This window comes from Balaenoptera musculus, chromosome 3 (genome assembly GCF_009873245.2).
Source record: "Balaenoptera musculus isolate JJ_BM4_2016_0621 chromosome 3, mBalMus1.pri.v3, whole genome shotgun sequence".
NCBI lineage: Eukaryota > Metazoa > Chordata > Mammalia > Artiodactyla > Balaenopteridae > Balaenoptera > Balaenoptera musculus.
The window spans coordinates 60,619,415-60,639,375 of NC_045787.1; the positions used below are offsets into that span (position 1 = coordinate 60,619,415).

General features: G+C 33.5%; 1 protein-coding gene across 1 annotated transcript in view; it reads right to left on the reverse strand.

The window, feature by feature from the left end:
• Nucleotides 1–19,961, reverse strand: part of AP3B1 (adaptor related protein complex 3 subunit beta 1) — a 267,726-nt gene that overhangs the window by 138,829 nt on the left and 108,936 nt on the right. The window contains exons 8-13 of the mRNA XM_036848304.1: nt 14,847–15,002; nt 11,182–11,279; nt 9,605–9,659; nt 9,446–9,517; nt 7,369–7,431; nt 4,682–4,814 (exon numbers count right to left, since the gene is read on the reverse strand). Coding sequence (XP_036704199.1) covers nt 4,682–4,814; nt 7,369–7,431; nt 9,446–9,517; nt 9,605–9,659; nt 11,182–11,279; nt 14,847–15,002 — 577 coding nt within the window. The remainder of the gene's footprint in view (nt 1–4,681; nt 4,815–7,368; nt 7,432–9,445; nt 9,518–9,604; nt 9,660–11,181; nt 11,280–14,846; nt 15,003–19,961) is intronic.

A 19,961-nucleotide genomic window follows, 5' to 3' on the forward strand; every position in this document is an offset into this window, starting at 1 on the left:
CCAGCAAAGACATCATTCTAGCCTCTGCTTTTGACATCTGACTTTCTTGGTTACATTGGGTCCAAGATTATTGGATGAATAATCTCTCCATCTCAAGAATTTTTTTTTTCTAACGTGTTAGTCTCTACTGCATAACAAAGTGAATCAGCTATATGTATACATATATCCCCATATCCCCTCCCTCTTGCATCTCCCTATCCCATCCCTCCAGGTGGTCACAAAGCACGGAGCTGATCTCCCTGTGCTATGCAGCTGCTTCCCACTAGCTATCTATTTTACATTTGGTAGTGTATATATGTCCATGCCACTCTCTCACTTTGTCCCAGCTTACCCTTCCCCCTCTCTGTGTCCTCAAGTCCATTCTCTATGTCTGCGTCTTTATTCCTGTCCTGCCCCTAAGTTCGTCAGAACCTTTTTTTTTTTTTTTTTTTAAGATTCCATATATATGTGTTAGCTTATGGTATTTGTTTTTCTCTTTCTGACTTACTTCACTCTGTATAACAGACTCTAGGTCCATCCACCTCACTACAAATAATTCCATTTCGTTTCTTTTTATGGCTGAGTAATATTCCATTGTATATATATACCACATCTTCTTTACCCATTCATCTGTCGATGGACACTTAGGTTGCTTCCATGTCCTGGCTATCGTAAATAGTGCTACAATGAACATTGTGGTACACGACTTTTTTTGAATTATGGTTTTCTCAGGGTATATGCCCAGGAGTGGGATTGCTGGGTCATATGGTAGTTCTATTTTTAGTTTTTTAAGGAACCTCCATACTGTTCTCCATAGTGGCTGTATCAATTTACATTCCCACCAACAGTGCAAGATGGTTCCCTTTTCTCCACACCCTCTCCAGCATTTATTGTTTGCATCTCAAGAATCTTAATCACATCTGTAAAGTTCCCTTGGCCACATTAGGTAACATACTCACAGGTTCCAGGCATCAGGACCTGGAAATCTTAGGCGTTGGGTTGGAGGGGGAGGGTGTTATTCTACCCTACCCAGGTGCCTTCTCATCCCCTTTGGGTAATTCCACCCTACTTTTCCTTCATGCTACCTCCTGGTTTTCAAAGACCTCAGCACTGCAGTGGTACTCCACCACAAGTACAAAGTGATCTTATGTTCTGGGCCTTTCCAAGCTTTCTCCTTGTCCTCAACAGAACTTAATCGTCCTCACTCTAAGAAGTATAGCCTACTATTTTTAAACATTTTAATTTTATTTTGGTAAGAACACTTAACATGAGATCTACCCTCTTAACAAATTTTTAACCATATGATACATTACCGTTGACTACAGGTACAGTGTTATACAGTAGATCTCCAGAGCTTATTCACCTCCCTTAACTAAAATTGATGCCTGCTGATTAGCAGCTGCCCATTTCCCTTTTCTTCTAGCCCCTGGCAAGTACCTTTCTGTCCTTGGATTCTATGAATTTGACTATCTTAATACGTCATACAAGTAGAAACATTCAGTATTTGTCTTTCTGTGACCAGATTATTTCACTTAAGTTTCTCAAGATTAGTACAGCCTACTATTATCTTCATTTTACAAATGAGGAATCTGAAGCACAGGGAGATTGGGTAATTTATTCAAGACAACATTAACATTCAAAAATAGGTAGTCTAGTTCTGCATGAGAGCAGACAGCTGGCAATTGAGTAAGTGGTCAACATACAGGAAGACTGTAGTACACTTGTTTATTATTGCCTCCCTCCATTAGGCTGTGAGCTCCTTATGGGCAGAAACTTTCTATAGGCTGATGAATATCTTATTCATCTATTCTACACATACTAAATACCTCAACTGATTCGACTTTTCAACAAATGCCTATTCTATTATATAAAACAAACAAAACAAAAAATAGTCTTTTGCCCCAATTCTTTTAGTTTACAGTAGATGGTAAGAAGGTTATTCAGACAAGCAAATTTTGCTAATATATTACCTAAAGAAAATTAACTGAGGAATTAAATTATCCTAAGTCAAGTGAAATGCAGATTTCTCCTTAAGGTCTTTAAGAAATTTGTTTATCAGTGAAACTTACATAGTGATAATGGACTATTTTAGGGCAACCTTCAAGTCTGCCTAGAAGTCCTGTCCATGCCAAGAAGGAAGAAGACAACAACAACAAAAACCCTAGAGGTCAAGAAGAATATATTAAATATATGTAAAAACAATGGAGTCTCAGTGCTGTCCCTGGGGTTGTAAGATACATTATCTAAAAAGATGATGAGGTATTCATACTAATATAAAATCAAAGAGTCACAGACCCTTAGAGGGCCAAAAGATCTTACAGATTTTAAAGAAACTGAGGCCTCATTCACAGCATTTATTCCTAAAAACAGATCTTTCAATAGGAAGAGAAAGGGGCTCTGTTGTAACAATTGACCATTTTAAGTTAAAAATATTATTACGTTCTTTAATGTCACTAAGCCAGTTTCCAAACTATGAAAGTGAAGCACATATGATAAACAGTTAAAGAATCAGGCAAATGATGATTGTGAAATCAGAACCTGAAATATACAATTTAAGTTTCTTAATATTCAAAGCAGAAAAAAAATCCACGGTTATAAACAGAGTTTTGATTTACCAAAAACAAAAGCCTGAACATTAAAATGTCAGAGTTTAAATGAGTAAATCTACCTTGAAGAGTGATTATAAATTATATTAGTTTCCCATTGACTAATTATAAAATGATCTATTCTTCCCTTAAAAGTACTACAGGGTATATAGAATATTCATCTTCTAAATCAAAGTCAATAAAAAATTAAGAGTTTGGGATTAACATATACACATAACTATAAATAAAATAGACAATCAACAAGGACCTACTGTATAGCACAGGGAACTCTACTTAATATTCTGTAACAGCCTAAATGGGAAAAGAATCTGAAAATGAATAAATATATGTATATGTATAACTGGATCACTTTGCTGTACACCTGAAACAAACATAACATTGTAAATCAACTATACGGCAATATAAAATAAAAATTTTTTTAAAATAGATAAAAGCAAAGCTTGCTAAAAAGAAAAAAGTACTACAGGGGTACAGAATATTCATCTTTTAAATCAAAGTCAATAAAAAATAGTTTTTGAGAAATTAATGTGTTAGAAAGCCTAAGTAGAAACAACTGCTTTAAAATCCAGCTTGAAAATTTCACATGAGAAAAAGTGGTCAAAATATAAAACTGACAAACCTTAGATCCATTTTGTATTTGAAAGAACTAGCCAGTATTCTAACTGATTTGTGGTGCTTTTTGTATGCAATCAAATTGAAGTGTGTCTTGTTTGATCAAATAGAAAGTCATTATTAAAGACATAGGAAAATGAAAACATATTTTTTAACTCACATTTTAAAGTGTGACATAGAAATAGAGACAAAAAGGATGTTATTGTTAAAAGTAGAAATAGATAAAAATGGATGACATTTAGCACCCTATCCTCTGTAGTTACCTTCTACAGTCAATTTTTTTTAAAATCTATTTCCTTGATAATTTTTCTGGCCACTTATTTGAAGTTACAATACTGCATATAGAAAAATGTTCTATCCATCATAATATCTTGAATTTACAGGTTAAAATTTATAATTTTATGCTTACAGGAAAGATCATTCTTATTTGGGGATAAATTTTGTTTCGAATTTTTTTTCATTAGAAGTATTTACAATAATGTTACAGCTTTCTAGAGATCTACATCTGGAAAAAGACAATTAGGCGTAACATAGTAAAATGTTACTTTTCAAATAAAATATAAAAACTAATCAATTTTGTTATGTTTCACCTTACGGTTGCTATGTCATATATGCCTGGGTCTAGATATGACATAATTATATTTAGAATTCCACAAATAATTTCAATAATTTTACACAGAAAATTATGCTTTTCCTAAAAAAAATCCCTTGTTTTAATCTCATTTTAATTAAATAAATTATTTTAAAGGTGAAAGCTGAATCATTTTTCTTTCTTTCTTCAAATGGTCTCATTTATTCTAAAGCCATATCATAGAAATAACAGACATTTACCACAGAAAGTATGAAATCTAGATTATGTACTTTACTGGATATTACCTATCCAGTTTTACAAAATGTTTAGACACTGTTTGGCTTAAAAACATGAAGCTGTTCCAAACTGATGACTTTTAAATCTAATTAATCTTGAATATAAAATTATTAAGTGACTTTCTGGAAAAAAACTTTGAAGTTACACATTTACATACTTTTTTGATCTAGCCTTTATAACTTCTCATGTTGTAAAGTCATTTGCCTGCTTTTAGCACCCTCTGCAGGTGAACCAATATTATACATGACATATGTCATTAAAAAGCAGTAAAATAGAACCTTTGTGGAAAGGGTGCAATGAAGGTGATTAAATTGTGAAGAAATAAAATAAACAAATTATACTTTCTTAGTTCTGGTCAGGCAAGAAAATTCTGTTTGTAAGTTAATTATCTAATTTACTAAAACAACAACAAAAACTGAGTGTGTGTGTGTGTGTGTGTGTGTGTGTGTGTGTGTGCGTATTTCAAAGATAAAATGTTACTATTCATTGTAACCATGCTACTGACATACAGGAAAAACTAAAATGCAATACTAAAAAAGAAGTTACAATCTGTAGATCATACCAAGAATATTGAAATGAGAAATTATTTGAAAATAAAATGAAGCTGTCAACTTACCATCCCTGTTGGACAGCAGACACACCAGGCCAGTAAGGCATGTGTCAGTGACTTCTGAGATGTTGGTGGCACATCTGCCTATAGTCTGAATAGTGGCTGCTGCAAACTGTTTATCCTGGCTTTTCACATAGGTCTAAAAAATTATCTCAGTTAGTTCATACATTGGCACTATCAAGTGAACAAAAAAATTCCTAATATATTAAGCTCTGTCAGAATATAAGAATTCTAGAATACATAATCTTCTCATCTAAAGGCATAACAAGAGGTCCAACTCCTGAATTAATTTAGTTCTGTTTTTTCACTTAAAGAATGTGGCTACAGAAGAGGCACATTTTCAAGCCAGGTTCATTCACCTGTGGCTACAGTGGCTTGTGACTCCAGAAGAGATAGTGGGGAGCAGTCACCCAAGGACAGCAATTAGTTTAAGTGCAAGGTTGAAAGAGATGATGAGAACCCTCTCTTTGGAGGTTTCAGTTCATTTAACCAGCAGCATCTGTGAATCTATGAAAAAAGGGCTGCTTTTTCAGAGATACTAAAGCTAAAAATTGGGAGAAGAGGAGGAAAAGGATCAATATGCCACAGATAAACATTTTATACTTTCAAAATGGTATCTGAATGGTAGTAAACTGCAACAGCTACAGTGAGTAGCATTCCAATAAAGACTTTATAAATACTTGATTTGCAACAAAATAAAACACCACACTTTTGAAAAAGATTTTCTTGAAAAGAATGCTTTAAAAATACACTGTAAACCATATATTTATATAAACTTAAAAAGAAATTAATCACTTATTTATTACAGACCTAAAGAATTTCACTTTGGTTATAACTTTCCTAATTTAAAAACTAAGCTTTTATTGTATACAGAAACAAATGTATTTTTAATAAATATGCATATTTATATACATTACATATAAATGGAATTTAAAATCCCATTTTCAACTGAAATTTTAAAAAATGATTCCCAACCTCAAACGACAAGTACATAATGTAGAATTAACACCACATTCATCTAACATGCAAAACAGGATATGCATTTAAATGGTGCCTAAATGGCAAATGGAGGAGAAAATCCACGAATATCTAAAAGACACACGAATTTAGTGAAAATGGTACCAAAACACGATTAAATGTTGAGGAAATAAATTAAACAAATTAAACTCTCTTAGTTCCATGTAGGAAAGATCAACTGTATTTAAAACCATTTCCCAGTTGATTACCTAATTTCCTCAGTTACAAAAAACTGAGTCTTTGGAAAAGTTGTCTATTTTCTCAAAAAGTTATGAATAAACTGTACACATCTATGAACATAACCCATAAACACAGAAATAAGGTAAAATATAGACAGTGATAAAAAAGGATACATGAAGAAAGAATATATTAAAAAGTCTGACTAAACAATGGACCTTACTAAACATCCTGATATTAAATGAAATGACTAGATCACCAATATCCTGAAACAGGTAAACAATGCCATAAAATTACCTGAGACTCCTTCCCTACAACCCCAGTAACCCTGACATAAGCAGAAAATAGACAGCAAAAGGACCCCCAAACAGATTACACAGATTACACATGATAAGAGGAAAAGCAAAAACTGCAAACACAAAGACAAAAACTTTAAAATAAAGTCAAATTTAAGCAATGTTCTATACCACAGATTACTAGATAAGAACTTGAGATACTATATTTTCTGGTATGTAAATATAAGATGAGCAGATATCCTAATTTTACAAGGACTTTTTCTAGAAAAATATATAGCATGAAAGTATAGTAATTCAGTTACAAAATTATAAAGCATGAATATGTTATAATATTCTACTACCCCTGTTAAAAGTGTAAGATCACACAGTTAAAAAGAAATACAATGTCTATATGGCTAAAAAGAAATTTAATGCAGGCATATAGAATGACTATGGCAACAAAATAAGTTAAATCTATAAAAGCTGGGAGTTGACAACAATTTTGTGATTCGTGTGTAGCATGTGGTATACTTTTGCTAAGAAAACTGCTGATGAGATGTAAAACCCGTACTACTGATATGAGGTTTTCTATTACTGTGCTCCACCACTAAGTCTTCAGAGCTAACCCTTTCATCATAAAGGGCATAAGATCCATGAGGTAACTTTTTAGTATTTTGGGGGGATGTGTAGCTGGGAAGCATCTCATCCAACAGCACACATGATTTAAAAAATACAGCAAAACAAAACATTAACAACAATTTAAAAAATCATGATGAGGCCAATTTTAAACCAATTTTTTGGAGCTATACATGAAGCTAAGAGGACAATGTCTGAAACAGTAGTAGGCCAATCAAATAGGGACAACCATGTAAGAAGTGAAGCCATTTTCATGAGTATAGCGTACAGCATGGACTATTGATGATGACAGCACAAAAAGATAGAATCGTTACAGTGACTTATTTTCAAACAAGGAGTTATAAACCAGTCTCTCAAATTCTATGATATGAAAACATGAAAGGGACTACCATTCCATTTCCCTTAAATTTTAGATTTGTAGTTAATGTTTATTCTTGAAAATTTATAAATTTATTAGTTGTCAATCTTGCCCCAAATCACTGTTTTATTTATACAATTACACATATCTAAACTGAGAAAGATATATACCTTACTTTAAACTGAACAGATGCTTTAGAAGTTATTGTATAATTAGCACTGTACACAAACCTGAAATTCTCGAAGAAGAGTTGATATGTTGGCTTCATTTGCCAAGTTTGTCAAAATTTCAAGCTATGATAGAAAAAAGAGAAAGTAAACAGTTTAAAACACACAAAAAAGGATGAATTTAATAAAGGTTATGCATTTAATAGAAAGGTAATTTCTGTTTTTAAAAAAAGTTACACTATTACAAATGTGAGGCATTATACTCTTCAGGTGAACTTTGTCTCCCTACACCTACAAACAGAGAATAATTATATAGTGTCTAAAAGTAATTACAAAAAAGAGAATCCTACGTCTTCCTTAGTTGTTTCTCCCAACTTTATAGTTTATATCTAATTAACCTAAACAACTTAAGGTAGTTTTATTTCTTTTTCTTTTAATAATAAAGTTAGAAAACGACTTGCCCTCCATGTAGTATCTCTATATTCCAGATACCAATTAATTCCCTTATTTAGTTTTTCTTCATCCTACCATCTCAAATATCTAGAGTTTAATTCTCTCTTCCAGATTTACAGTTACAAGAAATATGCAATTAAAAGCTCATCTCCAATAGGCTTGCTAAAAAAATTTCAGTTTCTACTCATAAAAAAATAGTCAATTAATCTGAAGGAAAGCTTCAAAAAGGAAAAAAGGAACAGAAACAGATGGGACAAACAAAAAACAAAACACAAGATGTAGACATAAACACACTCATATCAATAATTACATTAAAAGTAAATGGTCTAACACTTCAACTAAAAGGCACAGACTGTAGCAGTTCTTTATATATTCTGGATAGTAGTCAATTTTCAGATATATGTACTGGAAATATCTTCTCCTAGATTATGAATTGACTTTTCATTTTATTTTGATGAGAACATTTTAATTTTTTGTACAATTTTAAAAAACAATCTCTAATGTACAGAAAAGGTAAAAAGCAGTTTTTATCTGAACCATCTGAGTCCAGAGTCATCAAAATGATACCACATCATCTCCAAACACATCTGTACATATATTCTACAAACAAGGACACTGTCCTACAGACCACAATACAACCAAGAAAACCAGGAAATTAACACTGATACATCATATCTATGCAATAATAACTTACATTTAAGTTTCACTAATTATCTCAACAATGGATAAAAGAAGAATCCAGATCCATATCATACATTGTATTTAGTTGTCTCTTTAGTCTCCTTCAGTCTGAAAGTTTCTCAACCTTTCTTTTGACCTTCACGAAGTGGACACTTTTGATGATTACAAACCAATTATTCTGTAAATTTATCCTTCAATTTGGGTGTGTCTTAGTTTTTCGTTTTTTGTTTTTTTGTGATTAAACTCAGTTTCCATGTGAAGAACCAATCTTTCCAATATTTACTGAATTGTCTACTAATGAATAGTCCTCACTGGTTTACAATGTCTCCTCTCTTATATGGTACATTCTGATAGGCATAGATCTGTTTCCAGGCTTCATATTCTATTCCACTTATTTTTCTATCTAAATATCACACTGTTTTAATCATTATAACTTTATACCCATAACTATATTCTATACTGTAGTTGCCATTCCCTGAACACAACACTCTTTCATAATCCCTTGTGTTGGCATAAAATGTGCCTTTCTCCTATACCCAATGCTACAACCTCCCAATCAACTTACCTACCAACAACAAAAAAATTGACGAAATCATGTTATTCTTTTTAGATCCACTCAAACATCATCTTTTCCACCAGTCTTTTCTAAATATCCCAGAGAATTAGCCCCATCTTTATCTTTTTCCACAACACTCAATTCAAACCTCTTTATCACTTAAAACACATAGTGCTGAAATTATCTATTTCCATGTCTGTCTCCTTCACATACTTCACATACTGTGAGTTATTCAAGGTATAGGTAGCATGTCTTAACTTTGTATTGTTAGAATGTAGCACAGTAATTAGTATATAATAATGTAGTTTAAAAAGCGTAAAGAAAATCCCTCAATGTATCTATTTAAAAAAAAAAACAGGTCTCCATTTTGCAGATGCTAAACCAAAAGTTACAGCAATAGCATCAAAGTAAACATGCATTAGAGTATCTGAAAAATAAGAGCATGCATACCTTCAGTATCTTGATCATAGTTGGATCGGTTGACCTAACATAAAAACTCTTCAGATAAGGTTCAAACATACCCTAGATTACAAAAATAAATATATAAATACATTTATGGTACTAGTGTATTCATTTCTCTCTTGAATTTTGTGTTCACAATGTACGTACCTTTCTTTGAATTGACATAGTTGCTATATTCTGTAGGACAATATACTGCACCTCCCTAGAAATTAAAGGAGAATTTTCACTGGGTATATTCTCCAATGAAATATCATTAAGTAAACAGTACATTAAAGAAAAAGAATCAGCAATAAGACTCATATTGAGTGGAACTCTTAAATATAATATTGAAAAGTTTTTAGTAAATCTTAGATATTTATGCCTTCTTTTAAAAATACATTTTCCCTATAAACTATTAAATTAGATTTGATTCATCATGAGGAAGAGTTAAAACAAATTTTATAATACTGTATTCCTAAGATGTAGAGTCAATACTGTAGCTGCTCTGAACACGTGCAAAGAAAGTATTCTTAGGGCTAATGGAACAAACATGACCACAGTGTTAATACAAACTCTTGACTGGAAGGCTCACCATGTGCCTCAATTCTGCCCAGAGTGAAAGATAGATTTTTTAAAAAGCCATGTTATTTTATGTCCAATTATCTAAGAAATGAACATGGAAATGAATCTGGTATAATGCTTCATGTGAAAGACGCATTCCAGATCCTTCTTTGAACCAGCTATGGAAAACAAAAATTATTGAGCTGTTAAAAGGGAAAGAACGACTGACTACGTATAAAGACAAAGGAAATAGTATCTTACTAAAGAATGGCAAAAGCCAAACTAGGGCTAAAGTTGTGGCACTGAGTTTGAGTATGGATGAAAATAAATATTTACCTTTCTCCTTCCAACTCCAATAGCGTAAGTACTCAATGGAAAAAAATTTTTTAATTTAAAATAACTAATTACTGCAAAATATCCAGGGTAAGCTAAATAGCTTGAAACAATAGTATTCTTAAATATAGAAAACAAAACAAATGGCAAAATCTTTTTAAACACTGAAAGTATATGCCACAGGAACTCAAAGTTTTCTGAATTGTTGACCTGAACTGCAGAATTATAGAGAGGTAAAATTAAAGAGAAAAGTATTCTGCTATCTATCTACCTACCTACCTACTACCTACCTACCTATCTCCAGGAAAAGAAAAGAGTATGCATTTCTTTAAAATAAGTAGCTATTAAGAACATAGCTCTTTTCTTAAATAGAACAAACTATAGTAATTAAATATTGTAACTTTACAGGAAGCAGTAATTCTGTCATAAACTACATAATTCAGCATATGTATTGCTTTATATAAAGTCATGTATAATTACACTAAGTCAATCTGATAATACATTTAATATAGTTTTTCAGTGATTCCAGACTTAATAGAACTCCCAAACATTATTATTGCCACACCTAGAAATATCAAACACTAATACTAGGCTACTGGTAATAGCATATACTATATGCCAAAAAAATATTTTCAACTTCTTTGGGCTTGAGGTTAAAAAACCTTCAATATTTAGCATTAACTTTGAGATCAGTAATCTAAAGGCTTTTATAATAATCCCCTTAAGTATGAAATCTCATTGATAAAATACAGTCAGAGCTGCATGTTAAATGCCTAAGAGACACATTTTATTTGTTCAAACATTACTTTTAAAGTAATACAAAAGAAAACACATAAAAAATCATGTCCTACCTATTGCTACGAAGTAAACGCACTAGTGATTTAGAAATAATGCCAGCTTCCGATTTTGGTGCTATGTGCCAATACAGCTGAGCAACTGCCATAACCACCTAAAAAGCAAAGCAGACAACAATAAGAACTATAACAGTTTCATACTACAGTTTCAAAGTATATTCTTACATATTATTTCCTTTAACTCCTACAAAATTGCTGTGAAATAAGATGAATATGTTGTTACCCTATGTAGCAGGTTGAATAGTGTTCCCCTAAGAGTGTCTACCCTCAGAATGTGACTTTATTTGAAAATAAAGTCTTTGCAGATGTTATTAAGGCAATGACCAAGGTGAGATCATACTTGATTGGGGGGCCCTAAATCCAATGTGAGTGTCCTTATCAGAGACAGAAAAGGACACACAGAGAAGAGGCAGTATGAAGACGGAGGCAGAGACTGCACTGAGGCATGTAAGTCAAGTAATGCCAAAGATTGCTGGCAACCACCAGAAGCTAATTTCTCCCTAGAGCCTCCAGGAGGAACCAATCCTGTTGACAACTTGATTTTTAGACTTCCGGCCTCCTGAAATGTGAGAGAATACATTTCTATTGTTTTAATCCACTCAGTTTTTGGTAATTTGTTACGGCAACCCTAGGAAGACAATAAATCCTCAGAAAAGAAAATGAATGTTAAACGAACTACCTGAAGTCTGACAGCCAATACATGGCAAAGCTCAACACACACTCCAAATCCCATACTCTTCCTAGTGCAGCTGCTGCTCTGAGACAGGGAATGAAACCAGACACTTAAAGATAACAGCAGTAAGTAGGTTAACATTTTAAAAACCAAAAAAAAGTCAGTATATTTAAGTTTTAATTAAGGGGACTCTATTAAAACAATTCCTCTGAAACAGCAGCATTTGAAATGATCTTGCTTTTCAAAATGCAGAACCTTAAAAATAGTCTTTGGTTCAAAGCTATTATAGGGGTAATCAGAATTTCTCTGTCATAAAATATAAGAGTACTATGTTTCCCCTACATGCCTCTACACTTAGATCCAGAGATCAAAAGTGCAGACTTCCCACTTGCTGAAAGTATCCAGTTCAGCGTGTGGCAACTGCAGATACAGAGCTACAGAAATTAATCATCTTACCTTTGGTAAGGAAGATATATTAATACTACTTTACTTCTGCTTGAACTATAAAGTTCTACTAAGTATATGGCAGGAGTTTTACATATGCCTAAAGAGTATACAGTACCTGAGGGTGCTCAAAACAAAAAGAGTTTCTTCTAAAACTAAGAAACATTTAAAAAAAATAGAGTTACAGGATCCTCAAGTTACTGCTGTATGGCATTTTTGTGTACATTTTTTTAGATGACTGATTTATAGCTTTCAGACATTACTTGGGGATTTGAGGAGTTTAAGGATATCTTATTTCTTAACTTGTGATCTACAAATACACTTTAATTATACAACAAACTCTTCTGAATTTAAAATCTTATTAAGAAAAACTCAATTAATGATTGACTTAATCTACAAATAGGTGACAGTCATTTTTTAAAAATATTAAAGCATACAGATGGCTAATAAGTATTAGCATATGATAGAAGAGAAAGCTGAAGCTTAATAAACTGTACTTTCTATATGTGTCAATGTTTTTAAGATTCTAGATTCCACTTAGTACGTCATCTGTTCTGATACATTAATTAGGGCACTCCCAAACCCAAAAGGGCTAAAGGATCTTCTTTTCCCCAATATTTACAAATCTAACAGTTTCTAAATCTCTTCAATACCCAAAATTTGACATTTATAGTCTAATTTGTAAAAGCCATGAGGGAAGCTCCCATAACTCCAAACTCCAAAACAACTAAAAATATACCTCATAGGCCTTCAGCAGTTACATTATGTATGTTCATAAGAAAGTACATCCTATAAGAACTTTTCTATTTCTAACCACTCCTCCTCTGTCACCTTACCTAGACTGTCCAAACAGCCTCCCAACGGTGCTTCCAGCATCTCTTATCGCCAATTCAATCTACACAGCACTGACAGACTAAGTTTCCTGAACAAATTCTCAAAGTCTCTCTTGCAAGTTGAGAATAAGGCTAAACCAAAGAACCTCTATTCACAATTCTTCAAAAGCCAAACTTTATATATATTTAGCAGCATCAAATAAGCAGGATACTAAAAGGTATTGGAACAAAAAATAAACTACCTCTATTTGGTACACAATCAAACAAGCGGGGAACCAAAACATACTGGTACAAAAAGTACAAACCACCTCTATTTGTTTCACTATTCAAGAACATTTTGATCAGTGAGTATTTGAACTATAAAACCAATTTCCAAGACAAAGTTAAATTAATAGTGAGTCAATTATAAAGTAGTTTTAGGTGGCAAGTTACAGTACTTAAGTACCATCAGATCAAGCGAGACCATACTAAAATATAAGCATATTTTACAATATTAATAAAATAACATATGTGTTATTATTGTGCATAGTACTTAATCATGATTTAGAAACTAAATACTAGGTATTAGATAAAAACTTCCTAAGATACATATACAAAGCTCTAGGGACCAAATTCTCAAGCATCAGAAAACAAAGGAAACTCTCATTTTCAAAGTTTTTACTACTTGAACAGAACGATTCATTAAGAATTTTTTTAATTGAAAGAAGTTTAAGAAAATATTGAACTTGAATTCATCAAGCCTTACACAAAACTTCCAGTTAACAGGAAACACAGGATATAGGAAAGGAAGTAACCAGACAAATCCAGAGGAACATTCTGCAAGACCTGAGAGGTTTAAAAGAAGTAACAACCAGACCCAATGCAGCAAAACTGGTTTAGATGAACGACTTATAAAAGAATTTAAGACAAATTGGTATTAAATGAGATGAAATTGTACTGAAAAAGAAATAGAGAACTGACTAGAAAAAAAAACAGGTTAAAAAATACTATGTGTACTATGATTTTTATCTTGGCTTAAAAAATATATATGTATAGACATACACACATGTGAAATAGGTACATTTATGCAGAAAAAAATCTGGAAAAAACTGCATTAAGATATTATAACAGTGATTTCTGTGTGATGGGAATGTAATGGTTTAATTTTATTTAATTTTGCTAGTCTGTATTTTCTAATTTTCTACTGTGTACATGTATTCTTCTAAAATATAAAGGGTTATTTAAAATAAAAAGATGTAAACAACAACAACAACAACAAACTTAGGATCCAAGTAAGGATGATTTTTAATTATTCCTACCAGCTAAAATTTTTATATGAGGCATTATGCTAGGTGCTTTTACTACATGTTAGTCTCTTTAAAACTCTTATCAGGTAAATACAAATATTATGTACTGATACCAGATTAAGTACTCACAACAACAATCCAGTAGTAGAGAAATATACACAGTCCTCCAATCAACTGGTAAACATCTTGAACTTATATCTTAGGAATCCAATTAACAAAACCACAAAAAGGAAATGAAGTCCACTAGGCATACAGCTACCAAACCAAGTAATCCTATTAAAACCTGCTTTTTAGTATATAAACAAATAAACCAACAAATGCTCCATTAGCACACTCAAAAATAAAGACTTATTTACTGAACTTACACACTTTTAACCACTGTTTTAAAAAATCTGTGAATTATTTCTTATAATGGTTTTTACATACCGCTGCGTTCCTGCTCTGAAGCAAAGGCTTTGTATTCCGAATTAAAAGTCTATGGTCTGGATCCATAGTATATGGCTTCTTCCTTTTGTCAGTCTTTTCCTTCTGTTCCTCATCAGAATCATAGAAATCCTTTTCATTGTCCTCTAGACCATCACCCTACAGGAAAGAAATCCAATCCCAAGATTAGTTCAGACCTGGGACAGCCCAAATATTACACAAAGAAAACTTTTTAAAAAACATTTACAATAATGATAATATTTTACTATAGAATACTACTGTTGAGGCAATTTGAAATTAGTATGTTACCTATATGGAAGAAAGGCCTTGCTTTTTCTCATATTTTATGACACAGTAACTGTCTTTTAGTGCAATAGATTATACTTTTATATTATATAGTAAACTTCTGAAAATATTAAATTACCATAGAAATACCCACAAGCTGCCCAAAGGGAAAACCTAACCATTAAATTCTAACAAAGCCTAGAATATGAGACTACCCAAAACCTGAAAACTGTTTCCATAAATTATCAGTCACTCTGTAACTGAATCAAAGGGTCAGAAGAAAGAAGAAAATTGTTTGAACTGCAACACAAATAAAAGAAATCATTAATAAAGTTTGACAGGTTAAAAATTGGTAATTAAGTAGATCCCTGTGTTGTCAAGACTCAGTTTGAGATTTATGTGGTACCCTGAGAGTTGATTCTATGTTTTTGTTTTGTACTTTTCATTTGAATTCTTTATTATCTCTGTCAATAAAATAAGCCTATAGGTATTTAGTCCTAAAAATAAATAAACAAACAAACGAAAAAAGCACACAAAGACAATAATATTTAAGTGGATCCAATGCAACTACCGTTTAGAGGTAATTTCTGTTACCAAGTACTTGAAACATACTTTCCACTTCTGGGAGGATGGAATAGATATACTTTTTCCTATTCCTCTCGCTAAGTACAACTAGAAACCCAAGACATTATATATAAAACAAATATAAAAAAGAAAAGACAGAGAAGAAGAAAGACTGGATAGGGATCTAAGGATCCAAAGAATGACACAACAGTGAGTTCCTTGGATTTTCATTTTTACCTCATATATCAAAGACTAGGTGGAAGAGAAGTGGGTAACACAGAAAACCAACAAGTATAGATGAAACAAACCTTCCAAAAGCCTGTTCTCTGTAGCCAAAGGACCAAGAAAGGGAAAGGGAAAGTCTAGCAAGACAGAAAACTTTTTAAGAAAATAACTGCTCTAGTGCAGCCAACACTAGAGAAAAAAACCATGACCTTACCCTTAACCCCACCAGCAAAAGCTGACATGGTGAGCCTAGATTTCCACCCCTCCCCCCAGGATGTAATAAGAGCCCCGACTTTCCCACTGGGGTGGTATCAGAAAAGGCCAAGATGGAACTGAGACTTTAATCCCCACCAGGTAATGAGGCACCTCCATGGTGGGGAGACCAAGTAGGGAGCTGGGACATCCAAGCCTACCTATCAGTCGAGGTAACTTTATCCCTCCCCGCTGGGCTAGTACAAGAGGATGCTTAGTGGACACTCCCCTCAGGACTTGAAACATCACCAGCCAGTGGTAACAAGGACACACCACTCTGTGGTGTCAGTGGAAGACACATGTGGAACAGTAATGAGGCACTTCTATACCTCCCAGCCAGAAAGCTATCAGGGGAATAATAGTGGGGAGCCAGGTCCCACATTCACCCACAGTAATAATGAGCACAATCTACCTGAGATATCAATGGAGGCTGAGTGGGGAACCAGGACTTCTACCATGACCTGGCAGTAATGAGGTGGCATGCACCCCACCCTTCTCTGCTGGAATGGTGTCAAACAAACCGAGCTAAAACTGAAGGCTTGAATAAGATCCATAATCTCATAATATCCAAAACGTCCAGGTTTGGAAAAAAAAAAAAAAAATCACTCACCATTCCAAGAGCCAGGTAGATCCCAAACTGGATGAAAAAAGATAAACAGTAGATGCGAACACTAAGATGATAGGGATATTAGAGTTATCTGATAAAGATTTTAAAGCAACCATCATAAAAATGTTTCAATGAGCAACTAGGAACATCCTTGAAACAAATGAAAAACAGAAGGTCTTAGAAAAGAATTATAAAATCTAAACAAAGAAATAGAAGATATAAAGAAAGACCAACAAGAAAGGTTACAACTGAAAAATACAGGAACCAAAATTAAACAATAAATGGGATCAAAAGCAGTACTGAGGACCAGGAAACCATCAATGAATTAGAACACAGAACAACCGAAATTACCCAATCTGAACAAAAGAGAAAAATGGAGAATGGAGAATGGAATGGAAGACCCATCTGTCTCCTCTCCAAGCCCCCCAAAAAAGAAATCTTTTTCCATGGAGGAGCTGGTTAGTAGTGATCTTGAAGAGACAGCTAGCAGTGGAAGTCTTACCAAGAGGAAGAAATCTTTCCCCAGAGAGGGAACCAGTTAGTGACCCTGAAGAGTCAGGAAACAAGAGGGTCCCCAAGAAATAGAGGAAATTCTCTTCCAAGGAGGAGCCACTCAGCAGTGGACCTGAAGAGGCTGCTGCCAGCAGGAGTAGCAGCTCCAAGAAAAAGAAAAAGTTCCGAAAGCTCTCCCAAGAAAATTAGAATGGACATTTCCCTAGTAGGGCATAACTTGCAGAGATATTTCCCAACCCATCCCCTATAGCACAATAAAAATTAAAAAAAAAAAAATACACGGAGGACAAAGATAAGGGGAAAAAAAAAAGAACTTCAGGGACCTGTGGAATTATAACAAAACAGCTAAAATATCCTATCATCTGAACCCTGGAAAGATTCAGATGATGGGTGGGGCTTAAAGAGTACTCCAAGAAATAACAGCTGAAAAATTCCTAAATTTGGCAAAAGACCTAAAACTACAGATGGAATAAAGTGAGTAAAGCCTAAACAGGATAAACCCAAAGAAATACAAAACAAGACATATAAGCCAAACTTCTGAAAACTAAAGATGAAGAAAAAGATCTGGAAAGCAGCATTACAGAAAGGACACTTGAGAGGATGAGGTAATGGATCAGGGAATGTCAGTGACAAGGATGAAAATGCAGGATAGATTTAAGAACTACTTAGAAGCTGAAATCAACAGGATGCAGTGACTGAACATAAAGAACAACATCGGGGCACTTAACAAGGATGTCCCCATTCCCAGCTTGGATGACAAAGCAGATGATGATAGTACCAGTCAAGATAATCTTGTCTGGGAATATCTCTCTTTTCCAAGGCTGCCTGCTAAACAAACATCCTTAAAAGATAGTCCAGAACAAAACCTATCAATGCCATTACACAGAAGAGCAGAAAAAATGAGAAAAACACATGAAGGATTATCTCCCAAGTGTTTATTTTGTTCATGACTGATCTGCCCCTATTCTTCAAAGTGAACCTTCTTTTTATAATTACAATTTCTCCCAGCAAAAAAAAATTTATAATTTGTGATCTCTAATCATTTTTCCTTCAACATGGCATAACATTTTTTTAAAAAAACATTTATATAGCTAGGTACAGAGTTCTTAGGGTTGACAACAAAAGCACAGCCCATAAAAGAGAACACTGATAAATTAGATTTCATCAAAATTAAAAACTCCTGTTCCATTAAAAAAAAACCTCTTAAGCGGAAGAAAAAAACAAATTACACATTGGCAGAAAATATATGCAACTACATATGAAACAAGGGGCTAGTATCTAGAATATAAAGACCACTCCCAAAACTCAACATTAAAAAAAACAATTCAGTTTAAAAAAGGGCAAAAGATATTCTTACGGACTGAACTGTGTATCCCCTAAAATTCACATGTTGAAGCCTCAATGCGACCATATGCTAAAGTTGGGACCTTCAAGGTTAAATTAGATTATATCAGTGGTACCCCAATCCAATACAACTGGCATCCTTATAAGAAGAGAGAAAGGCATATGAGAACACAGCAAGAAGGCAGCCATCTGCAAGCCAAGGAGAGGAGCCTTGGGAGAAACCAAACCTGCTAACACCTTGACCTTGGACTTCTAGCCTCCTGGAGGAACTGTGAAAAACTATGAGAAATAAATTTCTGTTTATTTAACCAGTCTGTGGTATTTTGTTATGGCAGCTCTAGCAAACTAATACAGACATCAGTAAACAATTACTAAAGGAGATATACGAATGGCAAACAAAGCACATGAAAAGATAATCAACTTCATTAGCTAATAGGGAAATGCAAATTAAAACCACAGCAAGGTGGTTTTGTTATGGCATATATATCAGAATGGCTCTCATCTAAAATTAAACTTAAAAATAGTGATACCACCAAATGATAGTAAGGAAGTCCAGGAAAAGGATCATTCATATGCTGGTGGTGAACGTTTTAAAAGGTTACAGTCATTCCGGCAGGTTGTCAGTCTCTTACAGAACTAAACCTGTATTCATCATACAACCCAAAAATTGCACTCTTGGGCATTTATCATGGGGAAATGGAAATTCTCACAAAGATCTCTACACAAAATATTCATAGCAGCGTTATTCCTATTAGCCAAAATGGAAACAACACAGATGTCCTTCAATGGATGAATGGTTAAACAACTGGTTAAGCAAATGGTTAAACATCTATGCCATGGAATACCACTCAGAAATAAAAAGAAACAAACGACTGATACACACAATGCTGATTAATCTCCAGAGAAGTACACTGAACTTGAGTGAGCAAAATTAATCCTAAAAGGTTACATACTGTATGATTCCATTTATATAGCATTCTTGAAATGACAAAATTATAGAGATGGAGAAGAAATTACTGGTTGCCAGGGGTTAAGCGGGAGCAGGGTTAAGCACAGGGAAGAAAATGGGTTTAACTATAAAATGGTAACATGAAGGATACTTGTGATAGAAATGTTCTGAATCATGATTGTATCAATGTCAATATCAAGGCTGTAATACCTTACTATAGTTTTGCAAGATGTCACCACTGGAGGAAAATGAATAAAGGTTACACCAGATCTCTCTATATTATTTCTTACAACTGCATGTGAATCTACAGTTATCTTAAAAGAGAACATTTAATTAAATAAAATTAAGGAGAAAAAAAATCAGTAACTCACTTGAAAGC